This window comes from Notechis scutatus, chromosome 1 (genome assembly GCF_049901735.1).
Source record: "Notechis scutatus isolate UNSWTSFEM ecotype Mainland chromosome 1, rNotScu1.2, whole genome shotgun sequence".
Lineage (NCBI taxonomy): Eukaryota > Metazoa > Chordata > Lepidosauria > Squamata > Elapidae > Notechis > Notechis scutatus.
In genome coordinates, this window is record NC_142009.1 from 196838994 (window position 1) to 196860624 (window position 21631).

Here is a 21631-nt window from a genome sequence, read left to right on the forward strand (position 1 = left end):
TAAACTTCATCCGTGACAATGATCTTCGAAGGCTTGTTTCCTGTGAATGCCTCCTGCCTTTCCTCCAAGAAGCAGGCTGCTACTAAACAGATTATTTTCAATCCTGGTGTCCCAGTGAGGTTCAAATTATCTTTACTGAGAAATAAATGGTTCAAAAAATTGTTTTTATGAGCTTTTTAGATATGTCAATGCTTGATTCTTCATGTTGTCTCTGTTGAGACCTCACTTTTCAATTGACATTTCAATGATTTCATTGTTTTAACCGTCCCAGGTTTTGCACTGATTTAAAGGCAACTTTAAATAATAAATGTGGAAAAAGATCATTTTTGTAAGAGTTGCTTCTACATGGCTTCTCCCCTCTTTTAATTTTCTCAATTTTATTTTTATTTATTTCATCTCGGGATGTAGAAAATGTAAAATAGTAATAAGATATGGAATAGAATATAAAAATGAGCATGAACTTGAATTTGTGTCTGCACGAAGAAATGTAACCTGGGATCATGCTGTTTTCAAAAAAGATGTTTTATTTGTTCTTTTTGTGAAAACTCAAATAAAATTTACAAAAAAAAAAAGAGTTGCTTCTAAATCAGGAATCTCCAAACTTGGCAACTTTAAAACTTGTGGACTTCAACTCTATGCTATGCTGGCTGGCAGTGGACTTAAGACTTAAGTCCACAAGTCTTAAGTCTTAAAGGTGCCAAGTTTGAAGGCCCCTGTTCTAAATGGTGCTTCCCAATAAGAATTTATCGAACAAAAGTGGTTTCTCAGCCCGCTCTGTTGAAAGTGGACTGCAGGGCTATTATATTGGTGTATTATTTTTCCTCAGTCCCACCCACCCCCTTGCTCAAAACTGAAGTGGTGGAGCACAGCTTACGGATCCCAGTCACTTAATACCCTTTTCTTTCTCTCTTTTTCATTATCATTATTAAAGCACTGCAAAGCCCCCTACTGGGTGTTTAAAGGTTTGATTCCTACCCACCTCCATCCCCCATGGATTATGCAGAGTCCCCCTAACTCAGGGGTCTTAACTTGAGCAACGTTTATGGTGTGTGGGACACCACCTGACCGGGGAATTCTACAAGCGGAAATCTACACGCCTCAAAAGTGACTGAGGTTGAGAAACGCCGCTCGAACTAATTCGATGTTTGTTTCCTTCCTGTTGTTAAAGTTTCCAGGGCCGGTTGCATTGTTTTAGGGCTGTCTTACCGCACCTTAAAAAGGAACAACATATTGTATTGTTCCTTCTTTCTCCCAATCAGGACTATGAGGCGTGATTTCTTCTCAAAACACTGGGGGGTGGGGGTTGGGGAAAAATCCCCCGCTGCTAAAGGTCGCAGCCACGCCGAGCAGCTTTCTCTTTCGATTTCTCCCGCCCTTCGCACTACTTTGCCCGGGATTTTCCAGCCCGCGGCTTGCATTCTTCCAACCAGACCGGGGCTCTTCGAGAGACGAGAGAGGCGGAAAAAGACGGGATTGGCCTTTCGCCTCCGCCAATCATCGCCCTAACGACCCAGAAGTTCACCCAGCGGGGAATGTAACTCAAGAGCTCGGGAAGCGCCCGCGGGGGACACTTTTCCCGGGAGAAGCCAAAGTGGCTGCTGCCTTTCGTCGCCTCTGCGATTCGCCCACCTTGCTCTTCTTAGGGATGAAGGGGCTGCTCCGAGGCTCCGTTTCCACCTGCGGGGTGATCCTGACCGTCGCCATCCTGTACTGCTGCGCTAACAGAGCAGCTGCTTCAGGTAATCAACCTGGCGCGAGAAAGCGGGCTGGCTGGAGGCCGAAAGAAGGAACAACCTTTAAGTCCAACGGCCGACCCGCCGCTGCGCAAGCCGTGGTGGGGAGCCTCTGGTGTGGATATGCACCCAGAGGGAGGAGAGAAGGTGGTGTTGGGTTAGGGAAGTGAGGAATCCCCGTTTAAACGCGTTGGGGGCTGGCTGGGCCGAAGGTGAGGGGGGATGCCTTTGGAAACGCGTGAAGGATGCTCGCTTGCTTCTTTCTGCAAAGAGTCCGGTGGGTGGGTGGGTGACATGGGGCTGCCCCTGTGGCAGGTGGTCTCTAGCGAGCGCAGGAAACTGCGCTGCAAGCTCCTCTCCGCGCAGCCGGGTTTGCTTTTGCCTTCCAGCATTGCGCGCGAGCAAAAGGTTTGCTCCAAGGCCGCGAGTTTTACAGCCGTGACTTGACAAGTTTCGTTGTCGTGGTTGTTGTTTTGGGCCTCCGGCACTGTGATTCTTCCAGAGAAAGCCGTAGTAGGAGTAACCTCGGAATATCGTTTCCCCTCCACCCCCGACGGTCAGGTCGACGGGGCCACCCCTTAGAAATCCGAGCGCGATTTTTCACCGAGAGATAGATATATATAGCGGCGCCTTCGACGACTGCAACTTATCTAACGCCGTTTTGCAGCCGCGGTCTGGGAATAAGGCGTCTGAGGTAGAGCAGCGACGTTGGCTCTTTGCCACGCTTGATCCAGGCTCCTTTCGCTTTCTTTCCCAGAGTTATTTATAGGCTTTGGAATAGATTCCTTGCGTGGTTTTATTTTTTTTTATTTTTTAGGAGTTAAAAACTTGGCTTACTCTTCGGTGGCCACTCCGGTGTAAAGTAGAAATGAGCGCGAGGCTTTTGGAGCTAGGTGGGGGACCGAATTGGAGCAAGGAGAGTTTTGGTTTTCTCTTTGGTTCACTCTTTACCCTGTTCCAGCTCTGGTAGTAGATTTTCATATTTCTTTTCAATGCTACATTTGACTGTGGGACTTTCTAGATTGCTTGTGTGTGTGTGTGTGTGCATATGCAGTAATGAAAAGTGTTGAAGTTCTGGCAGATCAAATCAGCCTGATGAATTGAAGTTTCAGTTTGATTTCATAGATTTCTGTTTCTCTGAAATCTTTAAGACTATTAAAGATATTTTGCAAGTCTGTGCAAGATGAGGATTCGCTGGTGTTTTTCTTAACCTTTTCTAAATTGCTTTAAAGATTGTGAGTTGAAATTTGAACCTACATTAATCCTACGTTATTACTGTATAAATATCACAAAGTCTTTGGGCTTAAAACATTTGAAGGGAAAAATTACATTATAATTTCATATGGGTTAAATTGTTCATATGCAAATGTTGTAAAACTTTCCTGTATATCATTTTCACTGGAACTATATGTAAATACTTTCAAGCATGGCAGTTGGATAGTACACAAGCTCTTTTATGTGTAAACAGTGTAACTGAGGTTTACCTAACATTCTTCCACATACATTATGCGATAAATGTTATGAGACATTGTGTGGGTCTGTGTATATAGTGCACTCTTACATTATTTAGAAAGGGCTTCTCTCTAGGCAGATTATTATTTTCGTTGCTAATGCAATTATTCTAAAACTTTCCTGTATACCATTTTACTGGAATATAAATACTTTCAAGCATGACAGTTCAACAGCACACATCCTTTTTATGTGTAAACAGTGTAACTAAGTTTTATCTAACATTCATTCACATATAATTGCTATTTGTGTGTGAAAGATTGTGAGTGTGTGTGTGTGTATAATATGTAGGTTTATATTATGTAGAAAGGACTTCTTTCTAACTACAGGTAATCCTTGAGTTATGGCAGTTCCCCACGCCCACCCCTTTCTTGCCGACAAAGGCTTTTTGCAAAGACCACCAGAACCTACGGGGATGCAATCTTCCTGTAGGCTTTGGCAAACCTTTTCAAAAATCCTTTGCCGGCAAGAATGGAGCCCAAGCAGGGCCGACACATCTCTCACGGGCTCTGTTCTTGCTGGCAAAGGCTTACCAAAGTGTTTTGCAAGCTGATGGGACGCTTTGAGGCAGCGCAATTTCACTGAACCAAAGCCTCCCTTCGGCTTGCCAACAGTTTGGGTGCCAAGACTGGAAGCTTCTGGGGGCTGTGATCTTGCGTGACTTCAAGCACTCACCCACTTTTGCAGAGAAAGAGTACCTGAAGTCGCATGAGATCACGGCCCCCAGAAGCTTCTAGTCTAGGCGCCCAAACTGTTTGCAAGCCGATGGGACGCTTCACGCTGCCTGAAAGCGTCCCATTGGCATGCAAACGTTTTGCGCATCAATACTGGAAGTTCTGTGATCTTGCGCGGTAGAGAGGCTGTAGAGGTGACAGCTCACTAGATCGTTGCCAGGTAAGTGACCTGACCTGGTGTGGCAGAATGGGAAAGGGAAGCAATTGAGGGGAACATGAGGTATCTTAGTGCAGGGGTCCCCAACCGCCGGTCCGTGGAACAAGTCTTACCGGGCCGCTGGTTGCTGGGCGCCGCCATCTTTTTTAAAAAGTGCTTCCGGTGAGCTTTTCCGGTAGAAAGCTCACCGGAAGCACTTTTTCATCAAAAAGATGGCGGCGCTCAGCGCTCGGTGAGCTTTTCCGGGTAGAAAGCCATTTCTACCGAAAAAGCTCACTGGGCGCTGCGCCGCCATCTTTTGACGAAAAAGTGCTTCCGGTGAGGTCACCGGAAGCACTTTTTCATCAAAAAAAGATGGCGGCGCCCAGTTGATGCCGGTACCGGGCCGCGGCGCCCAGCTGATGCCGGTACCGGGCCGCAGCGTCAAAAAGGTTGGGGATCACTGTCTTAGTGGATTGGGGGAGGCCTTGGGTGGTCTTAAGCAGGTGGCCTGTTCCATCACTAGCCCCCCCCCAATGGCCTTTCCCATCCTGAGTATTTCATGTGCACTTAAATGAGCCGTGCATTTGATTATTGAATGCATGGGTGAAAGCAGGGAGTTTTCACGCTCGTTTTATGTGATTCACTCCAACAAATCCTCGAGTTACGAATGTAATTGTCATACTCCATTACATTTATAACTTGAGGACTCCCTGTAGTTTATTATTCCTCTTGCTAATTGTTTATGGAGATTTTCTATTAAGTTCTATTTCTATTCAGTTTAGTTCTAAACTGAACTGAAGAAGTTTCTTGGATGAGAAGCAAAACATGAAAAAAAGTGTCATGACTAATTTTCATACTTACTTTACTTTTTTTATTGTCATTGCACGTCTACAACGAAATCAAACACCATCTTCAGTGCACATCATGACCATGAAAATAAACACACATCCTTTACTCTTCACACAATGAACCAGAAACCCTCGACACCACACCAACACTGTACTATACAGCAGAATTCAAAACAGCTACTGCCTTGGGATAGAAGCTGTTTTTGGCCTATTTGTCCTTGTTTTTAGTCTGCCAGATGGTAATAGTTCAAAAAAGGGTTCCCAGGATGAGATGTATCTTTGAGAATATTTTGAACTTTCTTAAGGCAGCGGGAGCTATAAAGCTCTTCCAAAGAGGGGAGAGGGCAACCAGTGATCTTCTGGGCAATGACGTTAACCCTCTGGAGTGCTTTCCTATCTGCCACTGTGCAATTGGCAAACCATACAGAGGTGCAGTATGTTAAAATGCTCTCTATGGTGCAGCGGTAGAAGGTCACCACCAGTTTTTCATTCAGTTGTTTTCTGAGAAGTCTCAGTAGTATAATCTCTGCTGGGCCCTTTTGACCAGGGCTGCAATGTGGGCACCCCAGGTCAGGTCCTCTTTTAGGGTAACACCCAGAAAGCATAAAATTGGCCATTTGCTCCACTTGGTCTCCATTGATAAACAAGGGCTGGATGTCTAATCTGTTCCTTTTATAATCCACTATAAGCTCCTTGATCTTATTGGTGTTGAGGATCAAGTTATTGTCTCCACACCACGAAAGCAACCAGTCCACCTCATCTCAGTAGGCAGACTCATCCCTCCCCCAAGATAAGTCCCACCACTGTTGTATCATCTGCAAATTTAGCAATAGTATTACTAGCGTGAGTGGGAATGCAGTCATACATAGGTCAGTTGAAACACCTCCATGGTCACATGATCAAAATTGGGGTGCTTGGCAACTGGTATCTATGATATTGCACTGTGCCAGGGTCACGTGATCACCATTTGTAACCCTCAAGCAAACAAGCAAAGTCAATGGTGGAAACGAGGTTTGCTCAATGACAGTATGATTCACTTAACAACTGCAGAGATTTGCTTACCAACTGTGTCATAAAGGTCACTTAACTATTGCCTTGCTTAGCAATGGAAATTTTGGACCGGGTTATGTTCATAAGTCAAGGACTACCTATATGTGTTCCTGGGCTCCAGCAGTTTATTTTGAAGCAGAATGCAGAATGTCTTTGTGGTTAAGGGATGCAGCAGACTCATGAGAAGTAATCTGAAAGCAGGAAAGATTACCCAAATGTTTGTAACTCATTTGTATGGGGATCGTTTCTTTGGCTTTCCTGAATTATTTTGTACAATCACCCTGTGATCTAGTTCTGACAGATAAGCTGCTGGTAGATAATTACAGACCACTTGAACTAAGAAGCTTCCTCCAACTTGTTAATTGTACTCCACCCGGGGTTGCTCTGCAAGTGAGATGGGCAGTCTCTAAATTAGATATACATACATACATACATACATACATACATACATACATACATACATACAATGTAACTATCCTGTCCATAAACTGGTACCTGCAGTGGCTTTTCCTTTATAGAGATACTGGGAAGTGCTATTTAATTGGATACTATGAAAGTGTCATACTTTTTGATAGACAATGGACCCATCATGATGAGAGTTTTAGGATGATTTCATTGGGTTTTTAATGAAAGAGAAGCCGTGGACTGGCAAAGTTGGTGCTCCAAAATTGAAGGAAGAAAGAATGCAACCAGGCCCATTAAGTATAAATTGGAGTAAGATGCTCTGAAAGAAAAACCAGCAATTTCTCCCTTTTTTTTTCCTGGTAGAAAAACAATTCTGTTTTAAGGGATTGCTTTGATACTGCTGGAGACCAAATGGCAATGTTAGGAAGCTGGTATTTTGCTTCACAGAGCCATGCCTAATGACAGTCAAATGGACAAAGCCAGTGAGTGTGGTCATAGCATTCCAGCACGGCAGCAACATTTGCCAAATTGCAAGATGAATGGGCTGGTTCTGTCTCCCCTCAGTTAAAGGTACACCCCAGAAAAACAGATTTAGCTGCAGGCAGTCCTCGATTTACAACCACAATTGAGCCCAGAATTTCTGTTGTTAAGTGAGACATTTGTTAAGTGAGTTTTGCCCCATTCTGTGACTTTCCTTGCTACAGTTGTTAAATGAATCACTGCAGTGGATAGGTTGGTAACCTGGTTGTTAAATGATTCTCCTGAGAGCCGTTCGGATCATCCAGTGTGTGGGGAGGTGCTTCAGTCTGCGTCGTTGAAGGCTGAGCTTAATTACTGAGGATCGCTCCGCCCTTCATCACGTGGCTGCCTTGCAATCCCCAGTTTATGCTCAGCCTTCGTGAAGATAGGCTGTGTGATTCCGCTCCTTGGCCAATTCAAGAATTCCCCTTTGATCAGGTCTGCCTTATTGCCATTGCCTTTCCTCCTAAGCCTCAGGCGTTCATTTGGCCAATTGGACCTTATTAGCATCAATCTTTGGGGTCACTCCCTCCTGGGGGTGCTGAACCAGCTCCCTAATTAGATATTTGTTTAATAACAATAATAATAATAATAGTAAAACAAAATATTGAATAAATAAATACATTTTATATATATATATATATATTTACTGATATAGGATAACATTACATTACCAATTTTGATCGGATTATATATTAATTATACGCATACGCGTATATATATTAATAATTATAGCAATAATAGTATTATTGAATATATACATCTAAATTCCAAAAGGGGGTGCAGGCCAGCTGTAAGGACACCCGGCCTTTGTTGTAGGTCGAACCCTTGGCAAGCCAACTGCCTCTAGAATTTTATACACAGTCCTTACTTCTAAAATGGCAGACAATAATTCCGCTAAAGGCTCTTCCTTGAAGGCCAAATCTAAGTCCTACCACTTGCGCAGACAGGCTAAGGAAACTTCTAAGGAAACTTCTAAGGCCTCCCAAAGAGACGCCCTAAGACGCCATAAGGCATTGGAGAAAGAATTTGACAGGCGATCTAGAGAGTCACAACTGGTGCCTCCAGCCCTCCCACCCTCCATTCCTTCTACCTCCAGACACCCCCCCTCCCCTCCAGATTGCTCTTCCCTCTCCAGGCGCAGCTCATCCCAGGGACACCAGGTCCCCGGACCATCGACCAGACGGACGCCCGAAGCGACATTCACGCCCACGGCCGCTGGTCTGCACCAAGGGGAGGCCGCCACAGTCGAGATCCCTGCTCACATGCAAGCATGGATGGAACGGGCTATCCGCCAGGGGATAGCAGAGGGCCTTCAACAGATGTCCAGGTCCGGTCCCCCCTCGATGGCGCCCGAACACGACTCGCCATCTGTCAGGTCCTCACCTAGATCGGACCCTCCTCATGGTCAGGTACCTTTACAAGGGGGCAGTCCTCTCCCAGAAAGGGAACTGGAGGAGGCCATAGAGGACCTGGATCGTTTCAGGGAGGAGGAGGAGGAATTTGAATGGGGGTCTACGTACCAAGGGGAGCCCCTATCGGAGTTAGACCCTATGGAAGGGGACATGTCGGAGGACGAGGGCCTCACTCCTGATCAACCCACCTTTGTGGGTCTGTTCAAGCCACACATGTTTAAATCGCTTCTATTTAAGGCCAAGAACATATCTGGCCTGTCTGTACAGTCCCCCTCGGCTCTCCCTTCCCTGGCGGAGGAACAAGAGGACGCCATTTTCAGGCAGCCTGTGGTGGAAGCGGAGGTTATTCCGGCTCCACCCATTTTTCACGACCTAGTCTCAAACCAGTTGGACTCTACCAGGGCCCCTCCTGCCCCATCCAGCCAGGACAAGAGGTTCTTTAACCTCGAGTCAAGCTTCTGCAACCTGCTTAACACTTTCGAGGTAGATGAGCCCATCGTGGGCTTATCATCCTCCTCCTCCCCCAGTGATCCCCTGGAGGTTCTGAAACCCGAGGACAAGAGGTCCGAACTAGCCTTACGTAGGGCTCATCAAGCTGACACCTGGGCCATTAGATCGGCCACGGCCGCCTCCTTCTTCACCAGGTCTTCTATCCGGTGGCTCCGCCAACTGAAACAGCATGTTCCCCCCTCTAACACAAGGGCACATCAGTACATCGCAAAATTGATGGCCGCGGCAGAATTCTCGGCCGACGCCACCTACCACGCGGTTAAGTTCTCCGCCCGAGCAATAACCTCATGTTACAGCTCGCCGCATGCTCTGGCTCAAATACTGGTAGGCGGACGTAAAAAACAAGGTTAAGTTGGCCACTGCCCCCATTAAGGGGGACAAACTGTTTGGCTCTGCCCTGGACCCATTGCTATCCGAAACCCGAAGCAAGAAAAAATTTCTTCCTCCCCTTTTTCGGAGGTCAGAGTCAAGAGCCCCTCAGCCATTTCGGAGAGGTCCCTCCCGACCTTTCTACCAGTCACCTTTCCCGCCCAGGTATCCGAGACCCCCCTCCTTCCGGCCATTCCAGCCCCAGGATTGAGCCGATCCGGGCGATAGGAACAGGAGGGGCGGCAGCTACAGGCATCCCTTCAGGGGTTCAGGAGGGAAGCCTTTCCGGCGCACCAGATAGATCCCGTCCCTCCCTTCCCATCGGCGGCCGCCTTAAGCATTTCACCGACCGATGGGACTCCTCCACTTCAGATGCCTGGGTACGGGATACCATCAGACTTGGTCTCGCGCTTGAATTCCAGTGCGCCCCCCCCTGACTTTTTTATGGCATCCCCCCCCTCGAGGGATCCCACCAAACGCAACTTAATGGATTCGGCTATCCACCACCTTCTCAACATACAGGCCATACAGCCCGTCCCACCATCCCAGCGGGGGCAGGGGTTTTACTCTCACCTCTTCGTGGTCCCCAAATCCTCAGGTGGATGGAGGGCTATTCTAGACCTGAAACGCCTTAACCGTTATCTGATCTACCGCAGGTTTAAGATGCACACCCTACAGTCCATTCTACTGGGCATCAGGCAGGGGGACTGGCTATCCTCTATAGACCTTTCAGAAGCGTATCTTCACATCCCAATCCGGCCCTCCCATTCCAAATTCCTCAGGTTCTGCTACAACCGCCGCCACTTCCAATATGTAGCCCTTCCCTTTGGGTTGGCCTCTGCCCCGAGAACCTTCACTAAGGTCCTCGCGGCTCTGGCGGCCCATCTCAGGAACCTTCCGGTTCGTCTCCACTGCTACCTGGATGACATCCTCATCCTGTCCCACTCCAGACTCCAAGCAGAGAAGGATATCAGAGCTACTCTCTCTGCCCTCCAAGACCATGGATTCCTGGTAAACTGGCAAAAGAGCCAACTGTTACCATCTACACGGATCACCCACTTGGGGTCCGTCATCGACTCAATTCAGGGAAAGATTTTCCTTTCCTCCGAGAGATTCCTTAGTATCCAGGAAACTGTCAAACATATCAGACGATCAAGAAGGTAACACTTTTAGAATTGTATAAATTACTGGGTAAAATGGTCTCATGTATCTCCATTGTTCCCTGGGCCCGTTTACACACCAGATCCCTTCAGTGGTTCCTGCTCCCGTTCCAAAGGACCGGCAGAAGCAATTCAAAGGCCATGGTCAAGGTGCCTTCAAGGGTCCTCACGTCTCTCCTCTGGTGGACCAGTCCCGCCATCAACAAGGGACATTGCTTCAAGGAGCCCCAACACCTCACCCTCACCACAGATGCCAGCCTGTCCGGATGGGGCACTCACATCCACTCGCTCTCAACACAGGGCAGATGGTCTCAGGTAGAACGGGCATGCAGTATAAACTGGTTGGAACTCCGCGCCATCCACCTGGCCCTGCGCAACTTCCTCCCTCAGGTACGCGGGCAGCATGTCCTTATACTCACGGACAACGTTACCGACAAGGCCCACGTCAACCGACAAGGGGGCACCCAGTCCATCCGTTTGATGAGAGAAGCCGAGCGCCTCTGCCGTTGGGCGGAGCGCAATCTCCTCTCTCTCAAAGCCGAATACATCTCAGGGGACTCAAACACCCAAGCAGACTGGCTGAGCAGGACCACGGTGGACCAGTCCGAGTGGCGCCTCCACCCGTCACTGTTCAGGGAGGCGACCAGGATGTTCGGTCTCCCGTCAGTGGACCTCTTCGCATCCCCCCTCAACACACAACTCCCCAGGTTTCTCTCGAGGTACCCCTCCCACGGGGCCGAGAACTACAACGCCCTCCGTTGCTCCTGGCCCACAGGGCTTCTATATGCATTCCCTCCATTAGCCCTGGTCCCCAGAGTCATCCAGAAGCTCATCTCCGAGAAAGCAGAACTGATTCTGGTGGCACCCTACTGGCCCAGGCGCCCATGGTTTGCGGACCTCCGCAACTTATCGGTGGCCCCTCCCTGGAAAATCCCCCCGAACAGGATATCCCTTTCTCAGGGTCCCCTCCAGCACCTGGATCCTCAGTGGCTCCAGTTAGCCGCTTGGAGGTTGAGCGGGAACGTTTAAGAAAGGAGCAGTTTTCTGACCAGGTTATTGATACAATTTTAGCCGCCAGGTGGCCCTCCACAACCCGAATATACAATGCCACTTGGAATAGTTTCTGCAAGTGGTGCCAGGGTTTCCAGGTCAACCCGCTTTCTCCCTCCATCGCTCAACTGTTGGAATTTCTCCAAGAAGGTCTGAGGAAAGGACTTTCCCCGAACACCCTGAGGCGTCAGGTCGCAGCCCTTTCAACCGTCATTGCTTGTGGCAATCTGGGGTCCCTCTCCCTACACCCTCGCATTAGGGCATTCCTCAGGGGAGCCGCTAACTTGTGTTCCCTAACAGTTCACAGATACCCCACCTGGGACCTCAATAAGGTCCTTGTGGCCCTTACTAAACACCCCTTTGAGCCTCTCAGGGAATCCACACTCCAGTTCCTAACATTCAAAGTCGTGTTTCTGGTGGCCATTACTTCGGCTCGCCGAATATCGGAGATAGCAGCCTTGTCGGTGAGGAAGGACCTTTGCATCTTCCATGCCGACCGGGTGGTTCTCCGGCCGGACCCTACCTTCTTGCCCAAGGTCAACTCAACCTTCCACAGGGCACAGGAACTCACACTTCCGAACTTCTGCCCCAATCCCTCACGGGAAAGGGAGAAGCTTTGGCACACTCTGGACGTGAGACGGGCCCTCCGCATTTACATTAAGCGTACCCAACCCTTCAGGAGGTCCGAATCCCTATTCCTTTCCTTTCAGCCCAAATCCTTAGGCCACAAAGTGTCCCCGTCAACTATCGGCCGCTGGATTAGAGGTACTATTTCCAAGGCTTATTTGTCGCAGGCTCTGCCGGTACCCAGCGGGATAACAGCGCACTCCACCAGAAGTGCAGCCACCTCGGCAGCTTGGGCCACCCAGGCTCCACTTGCGGATATTTGCCGGGCGGCCACCTAGGCCTCCCCATCTCCCTTCATTAGACATTATGAGATCGACATATTTGCCTCGGCGGAGGCTTCGTTTGGTAGACGAGTCCTCCAGCGAGTCCTCAAGGAACCGCAGGGACTACAGAACCAGACGGAGTCCCTCCCGTAGGACAGCCAAGCTTTGGTATGTCCCACTCACTGGATGATCCGAACGGCTCTCAGGAGAATGGGCGTTGGTTCTTACCTGACACGCCATTTCTCTGGAGCCATGAGGATCATCCAGCCCCACCCTTATTAGTTTCACCATCTGGTGTGGTCTTGTTTCGGCCAATGAACCCTTTAGCATAGTAAGATTGAGAGCAAGATCTTCTCTTCACTCTCGGCTTCACATAAACTGGGGATTGCAAGGCAGCCACGTGATGAAGGGCGGAGCGATCCTCAGTAATTGAGCTCAGCCTTCAACGACGCAGACTGATGCACCTCCCACTCACTGGATGATCCTCACGGCTCCAGAGAAATGGTGTGTCAGGTAAGAACCAACGCCCAATCTGGTTTCCCCCATTGACTTTGCTTGTCAGAAGGTTACACAAGCAGATCACATGACCCCAAGGCACTGCAAACATCATAAATATGACTCAGTTGCCAAGTGTCTGAATTTTGATCACAGTGCCACCGAGATCCTGCAACGGTTGTATGTGAAAAAATGGTCATGTCGTTTTTTCAGTGCTGTTGTAACTTTGAATGGTCACTAAATGAGCTGTTGTAAGTCAAGGAACTGAAGGGAACTGAAAAGGAAACCTGATTTGATGTTGGATGGATAGGATATTTATATTGCCAGAATTTTATGATAATTAACATTGCAGGAACAACAGATAAGTGGCACTGACTACAAAAGGGAAGAACTTTTTGAATAGGCTGAAATTCCAGCTATTAATTTCTTGCAGAGTGACATCTTTGCTTTAAGACCCATTTGGAGGGGCTGTGTGAAAGCTGTTTGAAATGATGGGATAACATTAATATCTTGGTATCACACATCATTGTAATTCTGACAACAGGTAAATGTGTCTTATGAGGCTTGCAAGAACAGATACTTTTGTTGTAAGCCAAACTTTTATTCATATTCTTTTTGGTAAATCATTTTAGAGTTGAGAATTTAAAACTGGTCTTCATTATACAGTACTTAGTTGGAAATAATTTGAATTGGTTTGCAGACGCTTAATTCCTAGATAGACAAACAGAGGAAATATGCACAGGATTTTGTTACCTGGAGAGCAAGCCTCTTAATGCTAGGAAAATACCTGTTGTTGTTGTTGTTATTATATAAATTTGTTCAATCTGCATGTTACAGATGGGTGATAGGTACAATGGATCTGCAGTGAATTCAGAAAGTATTCAGACCCTGTCAATTTTGTTATGCTGCAACCTGATTCTACAGTTATTGAAATTAATTTTTTTCCTCATTAATCTACACTCAGTACCCCATAATGGCAAAGTGAAAACAGAATTTTCTTTCACATACATTATACTATAATTGAAGGAGGTCTGAATACTTTTTGAATGCACTGTATGCTAGAATGCTAATAAAATCTTTATATTAAAGAATAAAAACAAAGAGCCAGTGTGCTACAACGGTTAAGTAGTTCCATCTTCCACTTGTACTTCTAGCCTCCAGATCTTCTACAGGTTAGAACCAGAGTCCTCAACCACAGACTTGTAAGAAACAAGCTGAGTGACTCTGCATTTCTTTTACCAGGATATGATAGGTACAGTGTGGTCAAACAGGTGCAACTTGGAAGGAACGGATAATCCACTGAATCGCAGTAAAGAATTTTTTCCTTGGTTTTTTTTTTAATGTCATCTAGTACAGTGGCCACCAATCTTTTGGGCACCAGGGACCAGTTCCATGGAAAAAGGTTTTTCCACGGACCGGTGGGGGCGTGGTTTTGCATGCTGCCTGCATCCCTGGGATGGGACTTTGCTTCTTCGCGCGCCTCACCAGTTGCTGGCATGCCGCAGACTGGTGCCAGTCCATGGACCAGGGGTTGGGGAACACTGTTCTAGTGGTCAGCCAGATATCTGAAGCTCAGAAATTAGTATTGGAAGTAGTATTGGAAGACTTTGAAAGTCAACAATAGTGAGAGGTTTTTATTTTTATTTTTATTTTTTTTTAAAAGCTTGATACATAGTTGTACAAAAATAAACCTTACAAAGAGATGTGGCATCTTATGTGTTAGGTATGTGTTAGGATACACAGAAGCTTGAAATTAAAACTCATACATTTCACTCTGAGAAAATTTCTTTTGGCTAGAATTGATTCCCACATTTGCAGAACACTTCAGCTAGAACTGAATGGAATGGAATAAGAAGAATAAGAATTAGAATTTAATTCTTTATTGGCCAAGTGTGATGGGGCACACAAGGAATTTGTCTTCAGTACATAAGCTTTCAGTGTACATAAAAGCTATAAGTGATAAATCATGATCATAGTCATCATAAAAATACATTCATCATAAATCATAGGATAGACAGTGATAGTCATAAGGCAGTCAACATAAATCATACTAGGAAACAAAACAATATAAACTGTAAAGATATAAGCAACACAGTTATAGTTATAAGTAGAAAAGGAGATAGGTAATAGGAAAGATGAGAAGAATAATAGTAATATAGCCTTACTAAATAGTTTGACAGTGTTGTGGGAATTAGTGGTTTAGCAGAATGATGACATGGGGGGGAAACTGTCCTTGTGTCTAGTTCTGTTGTGCAATGCCCTATTCTGTCCTTTTGAGGATAGAAGTTGAAACAATTTATGTCCAGGATGTGAAGGGTCTGTAGATATTTCCACAGCCCTCTTTTTGACTTCTGCAATATACATGTCTTCAAAGGAAGGCAGGTTGGTAGCAATTGTTTTTTTTCTGCAGTTCTAATTATCCTTGAAGTCTCTGTCTGTCTTGTTCGGTTGCAGAGCCAAACCAGACAAAACTTAAGACACATCCCACATCCATGTTGAAAGATTGAGGCGTGTGATGGATGTTGCTGCTGAACTGAAGTTAAATGCTATATATAAAAAGAAGTCTTCCTAATTAGACTTCAATTTTCTTTTCCTCTTTGCAATACTGTCTACTGTCTGTGGAATGACATCATTCATTCTGTTGCCCCTGGTGTCTTTCCTGAAGCTCCTACCACACTTTGTTGGGTAGTTTTGTAAAGGACTTTTGCATTCAATATCTCTTCTAAGCTGAAAAGTAACTTGTCTCATAAAAGAGTGGAAATACTGTATGGTGCAAACATATAATTATTTTTATTGTAATTCCCCAAAGGGGAGAAAATGGCAATCAACAATTATCTAAGGCTAAGACAGCTCTATCACAATATTTAGGACTTTTAAGGAGCTCTTCTGTCCCTTTTTAAACAAAATGTTACAGTGCTTAAAAGAAGATACAAATTGAAATCAGAAAAAAAAATTAGAAAAAATAAATACAAAGTGCAAAAAAAGAATAAGTGAAAAGAGATAGAAATAATATTTAAAGAAGTAAATCCAGATATTTCTTGTTACAAATACAGGTAGTCCTCAACTTACAACAGTTACTTTAGTGACCATTCAATGTTGCAACATCATTGAAAAAAATGACTTTGTTCACACTTACAACCATCACAGCATCCTTGTGGCCATGTGATCAAAAATTCAGACTGTTGGCAACTGACTCATATTTATGACACTTGCAGTATCCCAGGGTCATGTGATCATGTTTTGCAACCTTCTGACAAGCAAAGTCAATGGGGAATCCAGATTCACTCAACAATCATGTTACTAATTTAACAAGTGCAGTGATTCACTTAACCCTGGCAAGAACGGTCATAAAATGGGGCAAAACTTAACAAATGTCTCACTTAGCAACAGAAATTTTGAGCTCAATTGGGTCATAAGTCAAGGATTACTGATATAAACAATAGTTCCCCACCCCTTATCATATTACATACAAGGCCCTTATCCATTCACAAATCCAAAACTTGTTATCATTTGTATCTACATATTGGCAAAAAGCCCATAAATGGTTTCCAGAAATTTTTAAAAATATTCTGTATTTTACCCCAATTAATCAAGCCAACTTTACACTCCTTTCTTTTGCTTCTATTTAGTTCATGATGTTGCTGTTGTAGGAACACTTTGATCACTGGGGACTGCTCTCATGGCTTAGGCTGCAGAAAAGATTGTACATTGGGCTTTGGTGAAGGCATAATAATTCGTTCAACACTGGCTTCTGGTTGCGGTGCTGCAGCGGTGCGGGGAGAGGAGATCGAGCTCTGTTCTCCCATCCCCAATCTGCGCATCTGGAGGCCCCCTGAGGGGCTCGCAAATCTTGGAGAGATAGGTGAAAGTGTGGGGAAGCCCGAGAAGTAGCAAGACGGAGGGCGACTGTCGGCTGCATTGAAGGGAAACCCCATTTGCTCCATCATGTGAGAGATCTGCCATTTTAATGGTGGACCGAAGCCACAGCAATCTCACTGAATGAGGAAGATATAATAAGAACAGCGGCAGCGGACTGTTTACTGAGAGTGATCATATGAAGACAGAGAGTGGCTGTTGAAGAGGAGAAGCTGTAGGCATCGGACGGCAGAACTGTGAGTCTCAAAATAGCGGGTGGAGGTCCGATTGTGGAGTGGCGATCTGGCAGTGAGAGCATTGGGCTTGGAGACAGGAGTAGGAGCCAATTTAACTGTTTACCAGATACTGACTAGATTTGAGTACTAGATTGGAGGACAGAGTGTATGGAAAAACTGGAACGAAGACAGAGGGATTTGTGATCTAAGCGTGAAGAAAATCGGTGGAAAGGAGACACAGCAAGAGGCTAAACTTAAGAACGGAGACAACCATTTTAACTTCAACAGATAATGAAAGCAGAAGAGAAGTTGATGCCATAGACTAAGCAGAACGTACATGAACTGTCATTGATATAAATTTGTGCAAATAATTGGAGAAATACTCTGATTAATGTTTGATTCATACTGTTAGATGCTAAATGAACTGATTGCTTAACTAAAGTGGAATTGATTAATGAATTTAGTAGAGGATAGAAGATAAAACGCTAAGATTTTATATTTGGAATTTTTAAAGGCTAAAAATTTAAATAACATCGAGAAATAGCCTTGAATATGAATGGATAGATGATTGGTATTGTGAGATGATTAATGAATTGCTATTTTGATTATTGACTAAGTAAAGAATTGGTGGTAGGAATTTAAACTTTTATACTCTTTAAATATTTATATTTCATATTTCATAAATGATAACTTAAAAGGTATTAATTTTAGATATTAGCAAAGTAAGAACTAGAAACCAAAATATTGATAAGATATCAGTTTTGATTTTTTTCCTTTTCTCTTTTCCTTTTTATCTTGCTCTTTTCTTCCCTTTCTTTGCCCTTTAATATAAGATATAGAATAATATAACATAGTAATAATCTTAAAGAATGTTTAATAACTTAATGGTTAAATATTATTGTAAGAATTATTAATAATTTAAATGGAAACTTTGATGTAATAATAGTACTATATAGATACATTGCATTATAGCCTAAATAATTGAAGAGACATAAAAAGAGAAGTGGTATTGAATAGAACAGATAGAGTGGACAGAAGTAAACTGTGGATGGTAAAGTGGGAAAAATTATATAACAAAGTAAAGATCATGACTAGCATCCCAACAACACTGAAAGGAAAAAAGGCAGTTTCAGGCTCATCATTGTCCATTGCATCCCGAGCGAGTCGAAAAACAATTGAGGGGGATGCTGAACACAGAAAAGACGAGTAACACCGCTAATATGCAAGTGATGAAAACAACGTTATTAGCCATTCAAGAAACAATGCTCAAAATGCAGGAGACAATGTTGAATAATCATACAGAAATGAGAGAGTTGAAGGGCAACATTCAAAAATTAGATGAAAAAATAGGAACAATCCAGCAAACAATAGAAAAGAATGAGCAAAAAATAAAAGATATAGAAATTAAGGCAGAACAAATGGATAAGAAACTGGAAGTGATGGACAAGAAAGTAACAGCAATGAAGAGAGATCTGGAAGACTCGATAATCCATTTAGAAATGGAACGTGCAGATTTTCAGAACATACAAGAAACCAAAGATGAAGATCTAGGAGCTATAATGTCACAACTAATAGCAGAGGCATTGCAGAGAGACAGACGAGAGATTGTAAATGAACTTGATGAGGTCTTTAGAATTCATACGAATTATGCAAGATGACATAAATTACAGGGAATGGTCCACATTAGGTTCACGAGGAAGAACGTAAGAGATATAATATATAAGATCACAAAGGAGGAACCGATGACCTATAGGGATAAAGAAATCGTGACCTTAAGACATATCCCAAGATGAGTGAGAGAATTAAGAAAAGATTATAGACCTAGCAGCACTTCTGAAGAAACAAAACATTTGGTTTCGATGGTTGGTGCCGGAAGGAATGTTGGTTACTTGGCAAGAAAGAAGAATGAGATAGCATTGATAAGGTGCAAGAATTTTATGACCAGTTGGTGGGATCAGAGGAAGAAGTGAGTAGTAAAGAAGAGTTGGAAAGTAAAAGCCAAGAGGACCAGCAAGATCAACAACAGGAAGTACAAGAAACAGAACAGGAAGAAAAAAGTAGAGAACAGCCGAGAAGAGAATCCTTCTCTTCTCGGTTGTTCTCTTTACTTTTTTCAATACCACAAAGAGAAGCAGGAGTTAATAGAAGACTAAGACAGACCTATAATTAGTAATGGAAGAAGAAATTAAACTAATCTCAATAAACATCAATGGATTGAACTTCCCGACAAAGAGAAAACAAACATTGGCTAAACTAGTAAAACAAAATGTTGATATTATATGCTTACAAGAAGTTCACAAAAGCAGCACAGTAAATGTTTAGATTACCCCAAATTAGGCATATTATACACAGCATTGGCAAACCAGAAAAAAAGAGGAGTAGCAATTTGTTGTAATGACGAGGCAGTCGAGTTGTTTGATCATGATCATGTATCGCAATTGAAGAGGGTTAAGAGAGGGGGAAGCGGGATGAAACAATGCAAATAAATTTGGAATACATTGAATAAAACAACAGGTTGCAATTAGTACAATAATAATAATTATAGCATAAAAGAAAAACTCTGAGCCAAGACCAATCGGGGAGCCAATTGGTTAGCTGCTCAAAAGGTGAGTAATGAGCATGGATATTATTTTGAATGTATGATTGTAAATTGGCAAGCTCATCCTCAATAGTTTTATTCAAAGAATGAAAATGCACAGCACATCCACGGCGTCCAACTAACATACAGAACCCTCCCTGATGGGCTAAAAGATAGTCTATGGCAAAACGCTGCTGTAAGACATCTTGATTTAAGTCTTCTATTTCATGCTGCAAATCACGAATAATAGCAGTGGTAGCATTGATGGATTTTTCAAGTCTGCAGGTGAGACCAAGAATAGATCGTCTGTTTTCTTGAGCAATTATGCCAGGATGAGAGCCTAGAGTAAGGACTCCTGTAATGGCCCCTGCCAATGCACAGCCAAATGTAGAACCAGAAGACAATTGGGTGTCAATAATGACTTCATCATTACATGTAGGCCCCATGAGAGGAACGCCGCTGTTTAGTTGATGGGAGCGTACCTATTTGAACAGGTAGAGTAAAATAACCTATAGTTGCACATTGATAATTCTGAGGATGAACATTAGTAGCATATTTATCAAAAAAGAACCACATATTAGGATCCTTAAGCTGCCAACCAGCGCATATCGATCCTGTATTAGATTGATCAGAGGCATTAAAAATAGGAAAATTGTCAGGATACTTATCAGGAGCTATATTAATTCCATGCAAAGAAGAATTAAAGGTACCTGACAACCAATAGTAGTTAGAACAATAACTATAATTCCCTAGCTTTTTAATATGTGCTGAGCAGCATCATAATCAGACCAATTATGAAGCCAAGTGTGTTTAGCGTGACAACAGAAACACAGACCCCTTGTAAATTGACTAATTTTCAAGTAACGCCAGCGGACAGAATTCAATTGCATAGGGGTGTAGAAAATAGCCAGGAGTGTGAAATAGATTGTAGTTGTGAGACAATAAATGTAGAAGACATGATCAAGTTAGGGGTAAAAGAAATTTGACCAAATACCATTGGGGGCTCATAGTATAAAGTAATATTTGTGCCATGGGTCATAAACATGTATTGGGCATGACGAACCCACAAATTAGGGTTAAGACGAACCACAGAAGTGTCATTTTGAGCAGAAACACCATTAACCATAAACAAGAAAATACAAAGTAAAATGATAACAGAGTTAGCAGTAATAATAGCAAAAACAGCAGCAACAAGATTTCCAGGAGTCTGAGGTAATGAGGCCTGTTGCAGTTGTTGAGCTTGATATGTAGTAGATTTAACCTGGCCCCAAGTGATGGGTTGCGGGCACGTCGACCTTGGAAGACGGACTTCCGTGTTCAGATGAAGATTGAAATCTGGAATCGAGTTGTGAAGGACCTGATGCCATGCCATGATACGGACGAACACAGCACGCTGGAACCCACACTGCTTGTCGAGTAGAAGGATCTTCCACGGCAGCGTAACCGCGACCCCAGGTGATCAGCGGTGTAGGGCCTTTCCAGGTTGGATCTGGAGCTTGGCGATACTTTACCAAAGGCCTTGCTAAAGATTCAGTAGTTTGAAAATGCAAATTAACAGGTGAGTCTGCAAGAGAATCTAAAAAGGTTAAATAATTCCAATTATATAATGCTACAGCAATGAGATTTTGAATCTTCTGCAGATGGTAAGGGCCAGACTCAGTTTGTAATTGTTTCTGAAGCAATGCCTTAAAAGTACGATGAGCTCGCTCAACTATAGCTTGACCCTGAGAGTTGTAAGGAATTAAGTGCACTAAAGTAATATTCCATTTCTGACAAAAGGTTTGAAGTTCCTTACTAATATAAGCGGGGCAATTGTCAGTTTTAAACTGAGAAGGCCGACCCATTACAGCAAAAGAGGATAGGCAATGAGAAATAACATCTGAAGTACGTTCATGTTTTGAAGCAATAACCCAAAGGAAGTGTGAATGAGTGTCAATAGACGTATGAAGATAACAGTATGGCTTAAAGGTTGAAAATTGAGTTACATCCATTTGCCAAATTTGATTAGCTTGGGTTCCTCGTGGGTTGACACCCACTGGAAAGGGAACTGCCAGTTGCTGACAAGCTGGACAAGCACGGACAATATCCCGGGCTTGAGATAATGAAATTTTAAATTGCTTTGCAAGCGATTTGGCA

General features: G+C 44.0%; 1 protein-coding gene across 1 annotated transcript in view; it reads left to right on the top strand.

Moving 5' to 3' along the window:
* The first annotated feature begins 1326 nt into the window (after positions 1–1326).
* Positions 1327–21631, top strand: part of LY75 (lymphocyte antigen 75) — a 103512-nt gene continuing 83207 nt past the window's right edge. Inside the window, exon 1 of the mRNA XM_087949890.1 lies at positions 1327–1739. Within this exon, the coding sequence (XP_087806016.1) occupies positions 1646–1739 (94 nt within the window). The 5' untranslated portion in view covers positions 1327–1645. The remainder of the gene's footprint in view (positions 1740–21631) is intronic.